The sequence below is a fragment of the Mastigoproctus giganteus genome, chromosome 5, assembly GCF_048544385.1.
Source record: "Mastigoproctus giganteus isolate SK-2022 chromosome 5, ASM4854438v1, whole genome shotgun sequence".
NCBI classification, from domain to species: domain Eukaryota; kingdom Metazoa; phylum Arthropoda; class Arachnida; order Uropygi; family Thelyphonidae; genus Mastigoproctus; species Mastigoproctus giganteus.
The window spans coordinates 23,947,007-23,969,501 of NC_143579.1; the positions used below are offsets into that span (position 1 = coordinate 23,947,007).

A 22,495-nucleotide genomic window follows, 5' to 3' on the forward strand; every position below is an offset into this window, starting at 1 on the left:
TTGATAAAAATAAAAAATAAAAACTGAATATTCATGGATATTGGTGTTTTGAGATTGCATAACTTATGATGCTTGGTCGTGATATCTATAGTCACCCTGACTACACTGCTTATTGAAGCATGATTTTCATTAGTGTATCGCTATATTTGTTGAGGTCATGAATTTAATTTCAGTTAATAAACCACAAAAATTATAGGTTCAAGGGACAGTGCAGTTTCGTTTTTAAAACAAAAACAACAAATCTTATTTAACTGTTCAATCTAAATTAAGCTGTCAGATAAGTGGTAAATTGTGTATTGATAATATTAAACCTTAAAAAATATCACTGTTTATGAATCTAGTTACAGGTAGGAAATTTCTGACTCATTTCACGATTGTCTTTCTACGATACTATAAAAGAGCAACAGCTACATAGTAATGCCATTTATCTTTAATGAAGGGTGGTTTCTGAAATTTGAATGGGGTTCTGTCCATTAATAGCACCGCCAATGTCCACCAAAGTGTCTCTTTTCGTCCCACCCTTTATCGTTACCTAAAACGAGGTATTTCTTCTTACCAGAGTAACATTATCCCTCGACCCTCCTTTACCCAGACGCTAGTGTTTTACCAGGTCGCCAGAAAGTATGCCGCCATGCTAAATCCTCTACACCGATGCAACATAAAAGCTTTTTATATCTCCTTCTTTCCCGATCCAGCGGATGTTGCACTGAGGCAGCTAACATGTTCGTAATGCAAGGCAAATGGGATGAAGAGAAAAACAGTCATTATCTTGTAAAGTACTCTCTGGATCTTTTAGCTTCCTTCTCCCCCCATTCTGGACGTGAGAGGGCACACATTTACCTGCATAAGGCGTGAAGGTAAATGACACACAAAGCCAAAGCATCTGCCTGAGGTAATGGCCTGTCGCACACCGCTCTAGCATGTTTTAAATAATTGCATTTTACAAAATACTCTGTAGAAGAGAGAAAGAGGGAGAGAGAGATCTGTCTTCACTCACAAACTACTGCAGTATTGTCGGGATCTGCGGCTTAGCCCATACACCTCTTGCCATGTTGTTGTGTATAGTCTGATTATACGGGTGAATGTACATACTTCTTATCGTAAAGTACTTGGCTAAAGTGATTTGCAACGAACCAAAAATAAAAGCAACATAACTTTAACAGATATGGTGCTTTTTTCCCTCTTCCTTGTAAAATTATATTTACAATTTTTTTTATCGTTCAGTGACAAACGGAGAAATTACTTTTAATATTTTCATCCAATTCGCTAATTTTTCCTAATTTTTAAACTTTACTTTACTAATTTACTTCCACTGAATATTTAATTTTTAAAAATAGCGTAATTTTATCATAAATAAATATTATACTGAAAATGCACGAAATGTAAATTTGATAAATATAAAATAATATTAAATAATATATTTCTGTGTTTTCGCCCTCTACTGGAGAGAAATCGCCATTTTTTTTAAATCTAGAAAAAGTAGACCTTTCGTTTGGTAAGCGCGTGCGTGACGTAAAAACGCGTGTGTTGCGTTGCTTACGTCATCAAGCTATCTTTATACTGCTAATATTTGTATTTGAGTTGTATTTGCATTTACAAAACACAGTGCCATTTATGTGTGTCTATTTTTTTTATAAATGTTATCTACTTTAACTGCTTTTATTCTAGACTTTTCCTTAGTATAATGAAAATAATGGTTATGTGCTTTATGAACTAATTAATAGTAATAATAATGAACAATTTTAGTCAAACTACTTGTGCATGTTTGGATCGAGAGGTAAGTATACTTAATTAAACCAAATTATGCTGAGACACAAAGTTATAAATTCGTAAAAATTATACAAATTAAATTACATAAATTACAATTTATAAATTCATAGCATGCCTAATTACATTTAATGCTAAATGTATAAGATATAAACCGTGTTAACTTATTATTAACTTAAATTAGTGTACATGATTAGAAAGAACAAATTTATTTACAGTAAAATATACTGGAAATACTGGAAATAAAAATATATTTTATTTACAGTAAAAATATAAATTCAAATTATTAAAATAAAGAAGTGAGCTGTAAATAATTAAATATGGGGATTTAATAATTAAACAGAACTGGTTGTATATCACTAAAAAACTGATTTATAAATTGAATTAAATACAATATCAGCTGTTAAAAGCATTTAATCGTCCAAATGCTTGATATTTCAATTTAATGTCTATACATATTATTTAATTTATTTTTAATTATTTATGCGTAAGGCACTGGTTTTTAAAACGTTTATAGTGCTTTTCTCATCACCTCTTACGATACTTGAACAATTTAGAACAGGACCATTTGATGTCGTTTAGAAATTGCGTACAAGAGAGAGGGAGATTTTGACATACGTTTAATTTTATATCCGTCTATGGCTGCGGTCATACTTCAAGTGATTTCAGGAGAATTCCAAACCGTGAGAACTCTTGAGATATCGCGCGAACTTGTGGTAGCAGTAGTCACGGCTCAAGGTCAATTTTTATTGTATTTGCAGGAGGAACTATCTCAACTATCCAGTCTTGTTAATTTGCTGAAGAGTGGTAGTCTGGTGTCTATTGGAAAGTCTGGTGGAAGCTCGTTGTCTTGTGACCCATTTCGAGTTCCAACTCGAAATATCACAATTGGAGACCAGGATAGCCCTCCAGATGGTAAGGGTTGTCCATCTCAAGAGCCAATACCTCAGGCGAAGAAAGGCTTTGATTTGATAAGTCAGCGCAGAGGATCAGATTTTCGAAGCGTAGGTTGTGTGAGAAATTTCATATTTGGGACAAAATCCCTACTTTTTGTGGCCCATTTTGCCGAGTATGCTTTGAGTGCTGTCAGTTGTGCGAAAGTTCAGGCCCGAACTTTAACTGTGTGTCTAAGCGAGCCGTTAACAAGTATAAAGATTTTTTTTTGTTTGAAATTGTCATTTGAGTTGTTTTTCCAAGTCTATAATTTTGCTGTTCTCCAGAAAGGCAATTTTTTTTGTTACGTTTCCTATGCTGTCGATGTGAAGAAAAGTTTAATATCGTCCGAGTAGATTACGAAGTTTTTATTGTTAAAAAAATCTTCAAGAAGGCTGTAGAACTGCCATAAAGAGTTTTGCAGAAAGAACATCTCCCTGTGGGAATCCATTGAGCGATGATATTTACAGGTCTATAGATTTATTCATTTATTCAACCCAAGATCATCTTTCATCCCTAGACAGGAGATGCTAGCAGGGTCTGCTTGAGTTAAAGTTAAGGTTTTCTTTTCATCTTAAAGTAGTGTTCTAAAATTTAAACCTGTACTGGAATTTCTAGGAAAATAGTGTGCTTGTTCCTTGTTCAAAACTTGCTGTATGAGCTGTAAAGGTTCTAAAATACTGTATTTTTTTATTGTAGATCTGCATGGGATTACTAAATGTAGATGGTGCCGAAAGAGTGCTGGTTGTGAGTGAAGGGCAAGATTTTCCGAATATTTCTTGCAGCGTGCAAAAATTGGTCTAATCCTTAACTATCACCAGTTTTGCCATTCTACCATTTGCCAATGGTAGAATGGCAAAACTCGCGTTTTTCATGTTAAGGTTCCCTCGAATTTCACTTCGGGAATCCTATTGGTCATATTAGTAATAAAGGTTGCCGGCCCTTACTACAGGGCCGGCAACCTTTATCACTAATACGATCTTTTTCTATTAGGATCACACATGGATTCCAATAAACTCACTGCGTGTGTTTATGCCTGTGCGCGTGCGCACGCTTACTTACGAAATTCAATTTATATGCTTATACTTCTGTTTCTTAAGCGTCTGTCCTTTGCTACTACTAAAAGAGATGAATATGCAGACTACAAGGAAGATTTTTAAGCTCCATGAAAAAAAAGTGACATCAATAGGGGCAAAGCTGAGGATGTTAACAATGTACGTGTCAAGCTTTGGCTAACGTCGAGTTTGCCACGCAGAAATATGGCGTCATGGGAAAATTGTCCTCGTTGGCTATCTAAGTGTGAAAGTTGTTAGACTTTATGATAACAACAGATTTATAGCGGGGGTTTAAGTAATTAAATCCACGTACTAAATTCTGGCTTCATTTTCAACTTTTTCCTCATTAAAATGAATAATTTTCCGACTAGAGTTTCCTTAGTTATATCTAAGATGTCATACATTAAGTCTTAAACAGAAAAGAAGCTCGCAATTAACTGAAAAATAATATTTATTTCGCAGTTAATGCTGCTTATTTTACATACGAGCAATCTAATTCACTTACTGGGTTTAAAAATCTTGAATAATTTGTATATCAACTTTCTGTGCTGAAAATCATTTTCAGCCTTGAAAATTTCACTTTCATTCATTATATTATCCCCTTTCAAGGCCTTATAGACCTCAATCAGATCCTCTCTAAGGCTTGTTGTCCGTCTTTGGACCCTTTCAAAAGCTCGATGCATTTTGGTGGGGGGGGGGGGGAGATGCGGTCACCATACGCTAACCTAACCTATCTCTACAAGAAAATGTTCGATAAATCTTCGATAGACCACCTCAGGCCCTTTTACCAGTATCGTAATCCCCAAATCCCTTTCTTCCTCTATCATTTTAATTAAATCCCACCAAATGTAACCTAATCTAACCTTTAATTTCTTCCTTCTTTAATTCCTTCATCGATATCATCGATGAAGGAATCAGACACAACAGTGCTCCCAGTACGGATCCTGGAGGGATCCCATTTCTAATGTTAGCCCAATCTTAAGAGTAACCATTAATTACAACTTCTGCCTCCTGCCTTTGCAGCTACCCTGCGACCCCTCTAAGAATGTTATCTGTAATCGCAACATGTTCTAGCTTGTATCATGGAATATTTGAAAAAAAAAAAAAAAAAAACTCAAACTCTTGATCTTGACATTTCAAAATCATTGGATCGTGTTTGGAATAATGATCTTAGTGGCCCCTTTACCAATGTCGTAATTATTAATTATTATTATAATTAAATCCCACTAAGTGTAACCTAATCTAATCTTGTACTTTGCTGCATTAAAACATAATTACCACTTTTATGACCATTCTCGAAGCCCAAGTCATCCTGAAAAAGCTGTGCTTGCTGCCGATCATTAACCATTCTTCCGAGCTTGACAGCCTCAATTTTGACGTCTCAATCTATAGTCTTCATCGATATCATTTAAGAAAATCAGACACAACAGTGGTCCTAGTACCGATCCTCGTGGGACCCCATTTCTAACGTTAGCCCAATCTTAAGAATAACCATTAGTCACAACCTGCTGCCGCCTACTTTGCAGCTACCCTGCGATCCATCTAAGGATCTTATCTGTAATTCCAACATGCTCTAGATTGTATCATGGAATATTAGAAAAAAAAACTCAAGCACTTGATCTTGACATTTGAAAATCATTGAATCGGGTTTCGAATAATGATCTTAGCAGGCATTTATCCTGTGACCTATATTCTTTCTTTTTTTAAAGGAGGTAACCGATTTATCATTATGGCCTTAAACAACCAGGTGTTATGGTTGTAGTCACCCCTTTTTCCAGTCGTTCGAGTAATCTTTGACCAACTAAAAGGTCTCTTCATTCACTTATATCTTTCTATGTTTATATCGATTACTTTTTTTTTCCTCTTCTGAAAATCCTATCCATGAATTCATTGGTGGCGCCTCCGTAGCCAGGTGGGAAGGAGCAGCAGTGCGTAGCACACGCTTCTTGATTGGACCGGGGTTCGAGCCCGTCACCACCAAATACGGAGGATGCGGAAAGGTCATTCAGGGAATGACCACCGCATATCCCGGAGCAATATGGCCTTAGTTGCTAATGCTCCTAAAAAAAAACCAAATAATAAATAAAAATAATTCATTGGCGATAGTACTCTGGAGTCCTCTTTCCTGATTGATAAACTTTGCACTGAGAAAACAAAATTCGCCATCAATTTGGTAATTGCTGATCTGCAGATCATTTTTCAGTAGCATGTCAATGATCTAGTTAACTTCAATCGTTGAAAAGACTGAATTCCTTTTTGAGTCTTATCTCTCACAAAAAAAGGATCAGTTTCATGGAAAACACTGGTGGCGTCATCTATATTCTACTTTCCGAACTAAAACCTTATTTCACATTACAACCTCCTCACCCCAACTTTAATTTGACAGAAATCTGTCTGTTTTCTGATGGCTGTTAGATCAGCCCTTTTACCCTCGAGGAAAACACACTCTTCTATCAATCCATTTGTAGAGATCATTCCGACTGACCTTTCCATCAAATCAACGTCTATTGAATCACTCTAAGCTGAAAAATTAATCAATTGACGTGTGCCACTACGATCTCCGGGGTGTGATCTACGGCGCTTTTACCAAGTTCCTAATTCATCATCAAGGTCATGCGCTAAGTGTTCTTCCTTGCGGCATGGTAGAGACGTTGCGCTGGCAGTAAAAGTCTTACGTCCACAGTGACAGCCATTGTGGATTGTGCATTGAGGCCTAAGGAATGCCAACATCAACTAATGACACCAATGTAGGGGAATCGTAAATAAGTACATAACCGGAAGTGACGAATTGAGCAAGTGGAAATCAGAAACGGCCCTTGAATTTAGGCAAGTGGAAATCAGAAATGGCCCTCGAATTGTTTCTCTGGAGGAACCATTGTTAAATCCAAAAATACTTCTGTATTTATAGAATTTTTAAAATTATCAATCCGTTTACTAAATTATATTTCTGCATACGTAAAAATTGTAACGACTGTATCTATCTGTGTTTCATTTTTTTTTGTCTACCATTCTGTCTATTTTGCTGTCTAGCCGAAATATGTGCGTCTCTTTTTTATTGCGCTCAATATATTTAAGTAGATGGTATGTAAGAAGAAAGACTCCCAAAGCACCGACGTTTTAAATCTCTCTCTCTCTCTCTCTCTCTCTCTCAAGACATCTTATATAAAGTTTAATCTTATAGTTTAACCTTAGATACGGTTGTCACAATACCTACTTGCTTCTTTTTATAATCTCTCTTATTTTTTAATGCACCTCAGAGAGGGTAGTCGGATGTGAAAGTTGCATTGACTGTCCTCTGTTTTCGTTATAAAGTAGTATTCGTTCAATTTTAAATAAAATAAAGATTTTTCATTTTTTATGGACATTATATCCATTGCATACACTGGTGGACAAAAGTTATGGCGTGTAGTCGACTTTTCTCATTTATGCATTGCACATAGATCAAGTACAATTAGCATTAGCAGTATGGTACAAGGAAGCCCTGGGATTTTGCTGCACCAATCAAAAAATAAAATAAATGAATAAACCACCTGTTTGATTCCCTCCTCACGTAGATATCTATCCAGCTGAGCTTTAAATTTTCCCAAGCTGCCAGCCTCAACCACCAATGTAAGCAACTCACTGGATAAAAGTAAACTTCCTTCAGTCCATTCTAAACCTCTCTCCATAATTTGAATTTATGGTCCTTAGTCCTATATTTATATCAGCGAAATTTTCCCCACCATTCATTTTACTTTCCCCTCCCAGAACGTTGTAGTCCTCCATAAAATCTTCTCTTAGGTGTCTATTTTACAAGCTCTGCGGTCCAAATGTTGAAAACTATATGGATTCCCTCTTTGTGGTCTTAGCAGATGCATTGACTATCTTTGGACCTTTTCGAGAAGCTCGATGTCTTTTTTTAGGTACGAAGGCTGTAAATCTCGTGTATTTTATAATCGGTTTGTCTGTTGGATAAAAAAAAAAACCTGAGAAAAATCTATTCAACTTGGATATGGTGTGACAAAGCCCATAAAACTTCTGTTTCGAAAAGGAATTAAAACATATGTGGAAAAACGGCAATCTTAATCACTGTAATCACTGAAATGCTTATGCAATACATTTAAGCAGTGAAAACAATGAATTTCTCGAACTTTATTCATCTAATAAATCCTCTTGAAATAAAAGTGTGATAAGAATTTCCTATGGCGATTTCAAATACAAAGTGGAGTTCATTTTTTTGCATAGTCATGCATTTTGAGACCTTTTAGAAAATTAAATCTAAATTGTAAATGAACACGGAATGAATCGCGAAAATATCAAAAAATAAAAGTTAAAAAAATCCAGCTTCGATCTTTAAAACCGTGTGTCCCCCCCCAGTCGTCTTCCGGTAACAAATATGGTATTCAAAAAAATGTATTTTTGTATGAAACAGCTTTATCAGATGACTTAGTGAAGTAAAATTCAAAAAAAGAACTTGTACTTAATTTAAAGCTACAAAAAATAACCAGTCCATTAAAATAAGTTTCAAGAAAGAGTTTTCTATTACGTTAGCAGCTGTTATTACAAACACAAAATTTTGTAATTGAATATTCTAATTAAATTCTATAAGGCCAGTCTTCACTATCAATAAATGGTTTCTTAATTAAATTGGAAAATGAAATGGCATCATTTTCCATGAAAGATGGAATATTTAATCGCATTAGAGTTTTCATCTTCGCATAATATTTGATAAAATAATAAAAAAAAATCATCTGTTTGCTGTTCTGGATTCGCTGTCAAACATATAAATAACACTTTTTCGTTAGATATTTTGAAAAAGGCCCATCGAAGTACGTCAAATGATTGAACTACTCTATATCTGTGTGAATAAAAAAAAAAACGAACTCAAGGAATGAGTTCGTTTTTTTTTTTTCTATCTATTCTACATCTGTCTTTCCTCAATTTGAATTTATGCCCCCTCAAGTTCGTAATCTGAGCAGGAGGAAGAATCCCATCAGCATTGAGCCTCCTCAATCCATTCAAGGCCTTATGTACCTCAAGCAGATCACCTCGCAGGTGCATAGTCTCCAGCCGCTGCAATTTGCAGAACTTAAACCTTTCCTGGTACGAGAACTCCTTCATTCCCCTCACCAATCTTGTTGCCCTTCTCTGTACTCGCTCGAGCAACTCTACATCCTTCCTGAAATGAGGCCTCCAGACCTACACGCAGTACTCAAGGCGTGGCCTGACCATTGCCTTGGGATAATCAACTCCTTTTTCCCTACTAGCAAAGTTCCTGTATATCATTGTTAATACTCCATGAGCCGCTCTGGCAGCCTGTTTGCACTGCTCAGAGAGCTCCATGTCTAACTGCACAATTACTCCTAGGTCTTTTTCATTTTCTACCACCCTAAGTATACTACCACATAGTTAATATCATTGATCAACTACACTCATTGATAGGCAAAACCAGCTAATCCGGGATAAATTGGATCAATGATGATGATTCTTTCCCCCTTCTTATCCTTGGTAATGATTATACACTACCTGTGTTGTATTATCAACGGAGAGAGAAAAAGGGACATTAAAATCTAGAAAATTTTTAAGAAGTTTGAACTACAACTCCAGGTTACTCTACCCCAGATGTCAAGGATTTTACTATTGTTTTGTAATATACTAAAACAAGCCTTGGTCATTTTAACGAATTATGGGTAGTAAAGGGTGGTATTTCCTTACTACGATCACGTCTATATCGATTAACCTCTACTTTAACCTTTATCCTGCATTTTCCTCTGTTTATGACGCACCGATAAGCCTCCTAATTCCGGTATTCTGCACGAGTGTCCAATGACATTAAAATTGCGATATCAAATAGGCCAACCACGCGCGCTCTCTGAATACACCATCAGAACGATTGTATCTCGTACGCGAATGAAGCCTTACGATGCTTTCACCGCCAGAAACATATCTAACCACATTAATATTAAAAACTCATCTTTTTATATCTATACTTAATTAGGTATCACGCATTCCTTCTAAGTTTCAGACCAACAGCACTCAATCATAAAAAGAGAAAATTACGCATTTCTTATTCCTTAAGGACTTCTACGTTTCAACTGCTTATTTATGCTCTTCATCAAGTTTAAAAAGATATTCAGAATAAAGAAATATATATATAGAGATAGATCCATAATTTAAAGCTACAAAGTTAGCAAGAAAAATCTTCATTCAAGAACTGAAATTAATGCTTAATATTAAATATATGAATGAGAATTAAAAATAAACAAATCATCAGATTTTTAACCCCTCCCTTAGGTACATCTCCTCCTTGAATGAATACGTTTCATGATGCCCAAAGGCATGCACGAAAATATTGATAAAAGGAGATATTTCAAGGAATGATAAATATTTCAGAAATATTATTGCCAATTCTTGAAGAATAACAGTCTCTCTTTTGATATGCAGAATTTAACCCATTGATTTGGTGCCTAACATAAATAACAACTCGAAAGAAAAAATTGAACAGCTAGCTTTTTTTCCACCTCGCCTGTCTAAATATATAGACTTATATCACAAATCGCTGATACCTGCAGCAGAGTTATTGAACTGAATGCGTGAATATATCATTGGAAGAATGGGGTGAATATTTTTGTTAAAAGGTATCCGGGAATGATGCAATATCTGTCAAAATAAACCAAACTTTGCCTCACCTAATAATGTCGACTTGTATCTCGCTGTATGGTGAGTGTGGAGTCAGAGCCGCAAAAATGTATAGGAGCACAGAACAGAAAGAAAACAAAAAGAGAGAGAGAGAGAGAGAGAGAGAGAGAGAGAGAGAGAGAGAGAGAGATAATGCTTTTATTTCCTTACTTTAAAAATGAAGCAAGGGCAAGAGTCTAAAAGAAGAATTAAAAGAGATTTCAATTATAATTACAAACAATCTCTAACAAATAATTAAATGTTATTTCCAACTAACCACTTCTGATTACGTAATTAGAAAAAAAAGGCATACAACTCGAAGAAAAGCTTTTATTTCAGAATAAAGAGTCTTTCTTTCAATCCTTAGATTAACTCGAATTTTTCAAAAAATTCCAACACCAAAGGTAAATTCGTGTACTTTAAAAGATAAAAAAAGTGCAAACATCTTAAGATAGCTCAAATAAAAGGATCTTATCCATATTTTGCTCTTAAATGACCCTATTTCTACTACTATTATCATTAAAGATTCCATATAATGGTATGTTAGAGCCTCATCGTAAAACAAATCAGCTATCTGAATGATGACATTGTATACGTGGCTGGGATGAGAAATGGTTTTTATAATATAGATAACAGTTTTCATCAGCAATTTCACTAAATTTCTGGTTGTCATGGAAAATATCTTTCATACAGGGGTATCAAATAAAGAATACAATAAATATATATATTAGAAAGTATATTACCACGCAAAAAATTAAATATACTTCATTTTCGAAAATAAATCAATTTTTGATATAATTTTGCTTGTTAAGCATTGGTAAAAAACCAATAATAAATTTAAATAACTCTTAGTTAAATTTTACATCTATAAACTGAGAAGAGGATAAAAATTTCAATTTATTATATAAAAATTCTCGTTTTCTCCACACCAATGAAAAAAAATTTTGACATCAAATATCCGTTAAACTTTCAGTTTATTTACTAGTATCTTAGAGTTACTAGTAATGATAATATATATTGTAAGAAATAATGAAAAGATTAAAAGATGTTGTACCTCTTTTTGAATGATCTATATTACTTTAACGATGAAACCGTTCCTGTTCATATTTAAAAAAAAAAGAGAACTAGAGCGGAATTTCAAAGAAAATACAAATTTTTGCGTTTATTAATAAATGAAAGACATTCAGAATATTTCTATTGGTAGCTTATTTAGGAAATATTGACAATTAAACATTGTAATTAACGTTTACCTTATTAAGTTCTACGGATGCTTTCCCTGTAAGCAGTGGAGACATGCAGTGAAGCATCCTTACCAGGCGAGTTCAAAATCATAATAATGGATTTTAGCCACGCGACTGAAGAAATTACAGTATCAAAACAAACAGAATGTTATTCCCCGTACTAATCCTCCAAAGTTCCCCGATACTTTTCCCCACATGAGGTACATCGCTCCGGAGAGCTATTGCGCAGGGGGGAATTAAATTGCTGATTATGTTCGTGTGGAAGTATACTTCGAAGCCATCGGCCTCCTCTATCCATTGTTCTACGCTAACCAGCCGAAAAGATAACAATGTAGCAACTTTCGTCGGATAAGAGGAGATGCAAGCCTCCTCCTCAACACCAATTACTGTGTTCACAAAAGGCAGAAAATGGCGCTTACGCTTAGAAACGTTATTGACTTAGTCACCGACAACGAGTGAAAATTAAAGCATCGGGGTCCGGGCCGGCAAAATGCTTTGCAGGCGGCAGGGTAAAATAGAACTAGGGCGATGATTCACTGATGATGAAGATCAAAGAAACACTTACCGGATAATGGAAAGCAGAGGCATACTAGGGATTGGCTACAGATTCCAAGCACTACCACCCACTGAAGAACAGACGTCAATATTGGCCACCCGGACCATCCGCCGTCGAGGTCCGGTGGCAGAGTCGATTTAATCTTGACCATCTCGATATCAGGTATCCGTTGACGGAAATAGTTGAGACAAGTCACCGTTGACAGTATATGATGTGGATATATATATACCTATACAACCTATAGATACATATATAGGTATAGAAATAGAAACAAGAGGTTCAAGAGCAGGGAAATCCAGTATTTACTAAAACGTGCATATTGACCCTTCTCCTCTATCGGCCATTGAACGAGCTCTTCGGAAGACACTGGGAGTTTCGCAAGAAAAAGCGTGTATGTGTGTGTGTATGTATGTGCGTGCGCGCGCGCGCGTGTGTGTGTGGCCCCTCTGCCGCACGCTGCACTTCTCCACCGCAAGTGAAGCCGATGTTAGCACTCTCTGTCGCTGCGGGAAACTGCCGCAGTGGAAGCACAGTCCTTACACTAATCACGTGGTATTGTCACATGACCGGATGGCGGAGCGCCGTACTATTCCGGCAGCTTCGATGAGAGGGCAGATACTCTTATTAAAATATATATACTACCAAGGGGTAAGAAATCCCACTAGTCACAGATGACCAGAGAAAAGAGACAAGTGAGGGGGGATAGTGATGTTTTTTCCCTCCTCTTTTACCCAATGCCTTTATCTGCCGTCTTAAGAAAACTGTGGACAGAATCCAAGAAGATGATCTGTTAAAAATGACAGTTAGATTGTTTCCTCTGACTTTGTTCCTTGCTTGATATTTATTATTTATATTTTTATAAAGTAGACAAATTAATATAAATTAATTTGTAGACTTTACAGTCATAGAAGGAACTGTATCCATGAACTTTCCATATTTTTAGAAGAGGAGATTTTATTAGAATTCTAATTATTTACATTTGGCAACAGTTGACTTTATCTAGAAAAATTTTAATTCGTTTTACTCTTTAGGAAAATTTTAATTGATGTTTGATATAATGCTGATGGGATTCTTCATGATGGGATTCAATTCTGGTGGGATTCTTCATGATGGGCGTCAATGCTGGTGGGATTCTTCCTCTTGCTCAGATTACTCACCTGAGGGGACATAAATTCAAATTGAGGAAAGACAGTTGTAGAATGAATGTGCGGAAATTTGCCTTTAGCCAGCAGGTGGCTAATAGTTGGAACAAACTTCCATCTGTTGTAGTGGAGGTCAACAACTTAATAAGTTCAAGGCAGAACTAGACAAATATTTGGAGTGAATGTATGGGTGAAATGGGAAGATTTTTTTTTCTTTTTGTCTGACGCTATATATGCTTCCTTCCTTGCATCATATGCCTTTACTAATCCTAATGCCAATGCTAATTCTAATAAATTCTTTTAACTGTTTCTCCCTGTATTCATGAAACATTCAATTATTTATCCAGTTGGCAGTTATTCATTGATTGGTGTATCAAATAATCGGCTTTAAACAGTGAGAAGTAGAAAGTTATTTCAATATATTACAATTTGTAAAATATTTACGACTATATTTCCCTTCATCGAACCACAGACAGAAATATCGATAGGTTATAGATGTTACGAGGAAATGAGGAAATCGTGCAGTATTTCCCCCTCACCTGTAGCTCGATGGCATTGCGCTTCGCAGTATGTGGCTTTATGCCGGTGGAAGGCTATAAGACCTAGCACAGACCTGGATGTTTGTGATATTAAATCTCACTACTCACGCCTTCTCATCATGCATTGTGATGATTTTTGTTAGTCCCATTTCCACCGTTTCTCCATAATAAGTAAAAAACACAAAAATAAAGATCTGCGCGACTACCGGGATTATCCGCTTCTCGCCAGTGACCAACTGTGCTGCAGTTGAAAGCATCACTCTCATATGCCATCATAAGAAGGCTTATGAGGACAATGGATGCTTCCATTATTTCCCCTCCTCACACAAAAAATTCAAAAATAGCATAGTGCTTAATAACAAGAGACAAGAAGGATGTATTTATATAATGTACAAATAAAAATGCTGTAAATAAATAAATATTGCTTTGTTAGAAAAATTGTGTAAATTGTAATGCGTCCTGAAACAAAAAAAAAAATCGATAATAGTTAAATATTTGTAGAAAATAGCATGACGAAAGTAGTGGTTTATGACTTTTGGCCTACCCTGAATATTATAAATGTGGGCTAGTGACTTGTACAGGAGATGGTGCAATTTGATTGGCGTGTATAATATAAGAATGGGCTACGTCTAATGCTTTCACTATTTAATTATGATTTCCATTTTCCTGAGGTATCTCTTGTTTTTCGCACGACCATACTGGGCTTTCTTCAGCTTCCCCATGGTAATAAATATCATTTGTTTCTGCCACATTCGAGGATGGTTAGCATCTCCTGGTCTTGAAGAGGGACTTTCCATTTTCCCCCAGTCACGATCAGTTCATGTATTGAACGGAAACAGCAGGCGGGATCAGTTTACCAACTTGCTACGTGAGCGAACTAGTAAGATAAGGAGCTAAAGAAACTTGCACTGAGATCAATAACAGACTCGCTTCCCACCTTCGTATGACACACTAACAGACCATTCAGTGATGACTTACCCACACCTGTAGATATCGGTTACCATAGAAGCTACTCAAAATAAGCCGCACTTTAATCCTCTTATAATCTTTCGGCAAACGTTTGCAGTAAAATATCTATAGAGCTTTTTAATAATAGAAGTCCAGATGTGTATTTTGTTGATGGGAAAAAACACCTGATACGCTACTGATAACGGAGTTTGTGTGATAAAGATAGATCTTTAGTGACAATTATTAATTATATGTAAATTGTGAAAAACAATTTTTTTTAAAAACTCATAACAGTATAAATAATTTTATATAAAGTATTTTAAAACAATGGAAATTATTCAAAGATCCAACAATGGAAGTTATGCAGAGATCCAGCAATTATTTAGCGAGATAACAATGGAAGTTATGCAGAGATCCAATAATGGAAATTATTTAGAGATTTGAACAATGAAAATTATTTGTGGATTTAATAATAAATTTCACAACAGTACATGTATAAATTATTTTACTTTTTTGCATAATGTAAATTATCTGTATATTTAATATTCTTTCGTATTCTTAATAACTTTTTGGTATTGTGAACGTGTTTAAACGTGATGTTTAAATCAAAATACCAAAATTAAACCCGTCAATAAAGGAAATTTTTTGATCTTACTAATTGATGATTCTTAATAGGTGTTTCCAAATTATTCTGAGGCACTTCTTTAATTATAATAATACTCCTTTTTTGTATTAAAAACTTTTTAGTGAAATTATGGGTAATTTTCTAAACAAAGAAAGGCTCTTTGCCTTTTCCCACTCTATTATATACTTTGTCTGTGACGTCAGAGTTGTTTACTGTGGAAAACAATGCCATATAAGCAGAGATAACATCCCCGTTGTTATCTTTGACAAAAAAATTCTTACGTGAAGCATTGGCACACGTACAGTGACATTGGTTTTGTCAAGTCTCGAGTAGCAACGATGTGACAAATCAATGCTATTGATTCTTTATTAAAAACTTTAGGCTTTGAAGAACAAGATTCGCTTTCTATCCGTCTTTGTGCGTTAACACTGGGGCAGGTATTCTAAATACAAGAAATGACCTAAATAGATTAAATCACAACAGAAACTATTTATAGATTACACAAGGGAAATTACTCATACGTTTTGCAACTCAACTTATATGAAATTTAATGAGGGTTGTTTAAAAAGCAGTGGAAACAGGTATTGTCTGAATTTTTTTGGAGACAGAAATTTGGATGGTACTGAACTGGCGTTTGAGTTCTGGCTAAGCCATAGAAATATGTGATTTTTCTACTGTATGGCTTCAACCTTTATCAAGATTAATTAATCTCAAAGCCTTTTAAATTAATCAATTAGTTATAAATGCCATACTGATAGAAACAATTTACAGATTTTCTATGATTTATTCGACTTTCTCTTAGACTGAAACGAAGGGGAAAAAAGAATGAAAATTAAGCTTTGACTTAATCGTTTGAATTATCCATTTTTCTTTGTATGTCTTTGTATAGTAAAATACGTGGAGTGAATAAAGTGAGAGGAGACAACTCTGAGCGAGAGAGAGAGAGAGAGAGAGAGAGAGAGAGAGAGAGAGAGAGAGAGAGAGAGAGAGAGAGAGAGAGAGAGAGAAATCTGCAAATCGCTATGTGACTCACGTCTCCGAATAAAAAACAATTAATTAAGGGAGGAGTAGCGGCGCCATTGTGAGCTGATACAAACGGAAGAGTCGATAACTACCTGTAATAATTTCCTCGGTAATGGTAGAAAATAAAATATTCAGAGTCTTCAATGATGCTACATCGCGCCACTTGAACGTTGCATTCTAAATGGACTATGACAAATAATTATCAGTGCTTCTATGTTTAATCGATGTTCCAACGTCTGAGCATAGATCATGAAGGCTATTTTTTCCATTAACCACACTCAGCTCTGGATATGTAAGCTCAAAAGTCAACAGTAATTTCATTGGCAATTCCAGTTCACGTGACTTGCATTTCTTTTCGGTTTCCTCCTTACCAGGACGAAGTTATGTATTGGCCGAAGTCCCGACACGCGAAACGTAACAATTTCACCGCGTTTAATGTTTATCCCGAAGCATTAGCAAAATAGTCAGAAAGGTGTGAAGAGAACACGCATAAGCATAAACGGACATTTGAAAGAGATCCTTTAGCAAACTCGATACTTGCTAAGTACACTTATCGGCTGTGTACCAAGAGATCCTCCGTAAATAGGACAGAGTGATTAGTGGTGAGATGGAATATGATGAGATTGGCTTGGATGACGTAGGAGTTAGCACTTTGTGATTGATGAGACTATTCGACCTGCCATTGTGGTATGAATGGTTAAGTGTTTCCTGTAAATCATTTTCCACTTAGTCGTTAAAGGCATCTCTGAGATCTGATTACAGAGGTGTTAAAGAGAATTTAGAGGAGATTATCCGCAAGAGTTTGTCTGTAGCTTTGAAAACCAACACTGCTATTCATTTTTCGAATGGATTTTACTACTCTCTCTCTCTCTCTCTCTCTCTCTCTCTCTCTCTCTCTCTCTCTCTCTCTCTCTCTCTCTGTCTATTATTGGTTGTTTCTATCTCTGTTTCTCTCACTCTGCTGTTTCGCTCTCTTTCATCATCTGTTTCTCTCTCTCTCTCTCTCTCTCTCTCTCTCTCATCATCTGTTTCTGTCTCTCTCTCTCTCTCTCTCTCTCTCTCTCATCATCTGTTTCTGTCTCTGTTTCTCTCGCTCTGCTGTGTCTCCCTCTTTCGTTCTGCTATTTCGCTCTCTTTCATCATATCTCTCTCTCTCTCTCTGGCATTGGTTGTTTCAGTCTGTCTCTCTATATTAATAGTGTTTCACTCTCTTTCATTCTATTTCTCTCACTTCTTCTTGTACTGTGTATTTCTACTTGTCTGTCTCTCTATTTATTGTGTGTGTGTGTGTGTGTGTCTCAATTTATTCACTGTTTCTCACTCTCTCGCTTTCGTATTCTCTATTATAATTATTGCGCTACTGCGCAGTTATTATAATAACCGTCCTCCTCACACAAGTTGGAAAAGGCGCGGGTTCGAATCCTCAATGACTCGAGGAAATTCGGGTTTTCGCACAGAAAAACAGGGAAATCGACAAGGAAAACTGAACACGCGCAATTAAAAGGCATAATAGATTTTGGGTGACCCTCATATGACAGATTTTTTGTCTCTCTATTATTGGTTGTTTTTCTCTTTTATTTTGTCTCTCTTTTTCTGTCTATTCATCTCTTCATTATTGTCTTTTTCCCTCTCTTATTTGTTGTTTCTCTCCCTCCTTCATTCTGTTTCTTTCTCCCTGTCTCTTTCATTGTTTCTTTTTCTCTTTTTCGTTTTCTGCTTCTCTTCTCTCTCTTTCCCATTGTGTGTTTCTCTCTCTCTCTCTCTCTCTCTCTCTCTCTCTCTCTCTCTCTCTCTCTCTCTCTCTCTCTCTCTCTCTCCTATTAGTGGTTGTTTCTCTCTCTAAATTTCATTTTCTATCCACTGCTCTGATTTTTCCTCTCTTCACCCTTGAATGTTTTCTTTTCCCTTTTCTCCTTTCAAGAGGACTGACAGGAGGCAGCAACCCACGAATAGTTCATAATCACTGGCTACCCCATTTTGTAAGTAAATAAAGACTTTTTTACTGTTTCTGAACGTATACTTTCTTGTCTTATCCCAAGCTGCATACTCGAAGCCAATGACCTCTCTGGTCCATTACACGCTGCAGAAGTGCAAGAGTAAGCGAATGCTGTGTTTATCTTCAAATACAGAATATGGCTTCTTTCCCATAAGTCCTCTAGTTCGGTTTAGGCAAACTGGAATATTGCGCACATACGCACACTACTGATAGTTGATATAGCAGCCATGATATCTTCTTTAATGTAATAGCCATTTAAAAGTACAGTGCATTTACTTCAATACTAATGATAATACACTTCAATACTAATTTACTCAACTTAATTTTTGTTTCTTGTAATACAATCGGATAAAACCGAATTAAATTTATATTTTAACTTTAACTTCGATTATTTTTCTGAATAACGCATAGCTAATCTTGAACATAAATATAAATGTAACAAAATTGATAAAAGCGATATTAATCTAAAAATACCCTTTAGTTTCGTGGTATTTTTTATATATTTCAAAAAGTATTAATTTTAAATAATTTTCACCATAAGCATTTTCTTATTTTTTTAATTTGAGTGTATTTGTATATATTTGTCTGTATTAATTTTTAGTTCAGTTTCCATTAAAAAAAAAGAAACTACTGTATTTTATATTTAGAAATTAATTATAACTATTTTACATTCTACAAGATCGATCAATAAGGATTAAACTCACCCCAGAAATATTTGTGTTAGGGATTTGTAATTATGTATATATATATATATATATATATATATATTGTATATACTACTAAGTCTAATAAGTTAATGTATATTTATTTGTTTTTCTAGATCCATTGGTTACTGAACTAGACCCATGAATACAGCGAGAGTGGTATGCTGGAGAAGGTCGAGGTCTGATTCATTAGAATATTTCTTGATTTGCTAGTCAAAGAAGAAAATCAATCCATGAGGAGGTGAAAGCTTATATGGGGACGATTGCCTATCATGTGAAACTGTGAAATATTGGGTAAAACAGTTAGATCTGGGCGAATAAGTGTGCATGATGACCTAAGAGAAGGAAAACACATCTTAGCCACAGATCTTTAGCTATTGTAGCTAAAATGGAACAGCTAGTCTTTGAAGACAGACGTGTGACTATAAATTTTATAGCAAATTCAGTGGACATTAGCCATGGGTCTGTTTGCACCATAATGCACGAGTTCCTGTACTTGTCTAAGGTGGCAGCCCGATGGGCACCGAGATTGTTGCTACCTCGTTTGAAAGCTTCACGCAGTTGTTGAAGCTTTGTATAGAGAACGTTGATTATTTTACCAAATTGTGACGATGAACGAATGTCGGGTACATCACTATGACCCAGAAACAAAACAGATAAGCGAACAATGGAAACATTCAACCTCACCGTTCTCCCCAAAAAAGGCAAGGTTCAACTGTCTGTCAAGTTCGTATTTTCGGTCTTCTGGGACTCTAAATGTTACTTCCCAAAAAACAACAGCTTAACTGAAGAGTACTACAGAAACATTTTGGGAAAGTTAAGCGAGAGTATCAAGTTGTAGAGATGCCGGAAGCTATTCAAAGGTGCCTGCCTACTAGCCGATAACGCTTCTGCTCCCAAGGCTGCTCTCACAGTGGACTTTGCAATCAGGTGTGGCCTTGAAAATGTGCAGCACCCGCCTTATTCTCCTAGTCTGTTGCCTTCAGACTTCTTCCTCTCCCCTAAAATGAAGAAACCATTACAGGGCCGCAGATTTCAGACTGATGAAAAGATAATTAATGATGTCTAAGCCTGATTTTCTGCTCAAAGCGAGGAATTCTATTAAAGATGCCTGAAAGTGTGCAAAGTATGCGAAGTTTAAAATCGTTAACTCACTTACTTCTAGTGAGGAAAAATACTTGTTGACTGCCCCTCGCATTTACAGTAAACTGTAAAATCGACACATCACAATCCGTAATTTTTTAAAATCCAGTACATTTTCCAAAAAAAAAAAATCATTTTATAATCTGAAAATATTAAAGAAGCAATTCGGCACTTCTGTCTACGATTGCACTTGTATTTTAGAATCCATGCAAAAAAGGTGATGACATTTGTCTTTTTATAAGACGCTTGCAAGACTGTGTTGTTCTTTAAATGGTTTCTGTGGCCAGAAGATTTAAGCCGAAAAAAAAATGAAATGGTCTTCTCAAGCAGAATGAATTTTCTTTTGCAACGAATTACTGGTATTGTATTACTTTCAAACAGATGGTTTCGCCACGAGGTTAATTTACCATTTGTTGAAAAGATAAAACTGCTTTTACCGCCTGTTTCAGATCTAACTGGGCCCCCTCATCAGATAGCGGGTGGTTTCTAGTAGGAACAAGCGGCCAAAGTAGTTTTAAAAAAGTAAACTTAAAATCCGACACTCTTGTTTCAAGAGGATACTGAATTTTAAGAAGTTTAGTATTTATTTATTTATTTACGTATTTCGCATCCAGAGGAAATGGAAGCCCAAAAGTCGGGCTTCCATTAAGAATTGCTTTCGCATCTAGCACAGCATATAAGCGACTCGGACTCCATAGGACTGTTTTCCACTGCTAATACAGTCCAGGATTCGCGCTCCTTATACCATGGTAATCGACGTCTAGCATTTGTTGAGGTGACCAATTCTGTTGAACTTGTCATCATGCATGCCCACTTTTGCAATTGTCTGTTCGAAACCCAGTGTGCATATTTATAGCAGGTTCTGTGACGTGTTGCATGCATAGAACCTGTTCCCCCATCCATTGAGGATATTAATGGTAGGGCAGTGCAGATGGGCTAGGCGTACTGTATAATCACTTTGGTATTTATGATATTCTTAGTGCAATTGCATCATTACTATGTAGTTGAATTTTTAAGACAAACCGAATTATTTTTATAACATCTCATATTTTACGAGTAGCTTTCCTCTTATACTTCCGATAAATAACGCACACTTCTCCATTAAAGAAGTCTGTTACTACTTATTCTCAGTTGAATATCACTGTCCAGATAACACTGTTATTTGGCTTCTCATCGGTGGGCTGATAGTAATGATGCAATTGGAATAACAATACCATAATTAAAGCTTTCTGCCCTAAATTTTACTATATTTAGTGTCTGTTTACTTAAAAAATAAGAAATCAAATTAGATTCATAAATTCATAAGAATTTTATGAATCTAATTTGATTTCCTTCTAGTGTTTGAGAAAGATATTGCTGTTATGTGGACAAGATGAGATCACAATAGTCAAAAATCGGAAATATAAGTTGGTAAAGACGGAATGTAACTTTGTCACTCAGAAAAGATGAGTTGTAAAGCCCCACTGGCGAATAGTGTGTATCCAGTTATACTGAAAAAAAGGCGGAAAATGAGTGCGTCCAACCATTAGTAATGTTAATGAAATGTCTTCATGGTCTCCAGTGGTGCCAATGTCCCCTCGGTCGGTCCATTATGGAGAAGCCAGAGATGTGATAACCATACACAGGTGAGTTTGACTTCTCTGGTTGCTAAGATTATGGAATCTCTGGTTAACGACATAATACAAGACCATCTCAACAAGAATGATATTCTAAATGGGTCTTAGAATGATTTCGTGAAGGTGGGATCTTGCCTTACTGTCTGGTAAATTACTATGACAAGATTATAAAGTAGTTGGATGCAATAAACAACTTCGATATAAAATACAGTATATCTGGATTTTGGTAAAACTTTTGACATATTTCATGACGGGAGTTTACTGAAAAAAAATTAGAGCAGGTAGGGAGGCTCTGTTAGTGAATTAGGGATGGTTGCAGAACAATAGACAGTTTGTTCATAGTTCGGTATTCAACGTGAATTGGAGTAGCAAGTGGACTTCGAGGATCAGTGCCCAGACCACTCTTGTTTTCTTATCTTCTTAAATTGATATTGATGACGGATGATGGTGAATCGATACTGACGAGGGAATAGAGGGGTGGTTGTAAAGAAGAATTCAATGGCTCGGAAGGATTTGGAGCGATGGCAAGTATGGTCAGAAAAATAGTAGC

General features: G+C 35.8%; 1 protein-coding gene across 2 annotated transcripts in view; it reads right to left on the reverse strand.

Moving 5' to 3' along the window:
* Positions 1-12,705, reverse strand: part of LOC150085240 (zwei Ig domain protein zig-8-like) — a 176,063-nt gene extending 163,358 nt beyond the window's left edge. Inside the window, exon 1 of one of the 2 annotated variants that reach the window (XM_090373108.1) lies at positions 12,219-12,705. In XM_090373108.1, coding sequence (XP_090229234.1) covers positions 12,219-12,360 — 142 coding nt within the window. In that variant the 5' untranslated portion in view covers positions 12,361-12,705. Of the gene's footprint in view, positions 1-11,662; positions 11,699-12,218 lie in introns of those variants that run through there. The other variant, XM_090373110.1, reaches the window with a different exon arrangement.
* Positions 12,706-22,495: the final 9,790 nt, after the last annotated feature.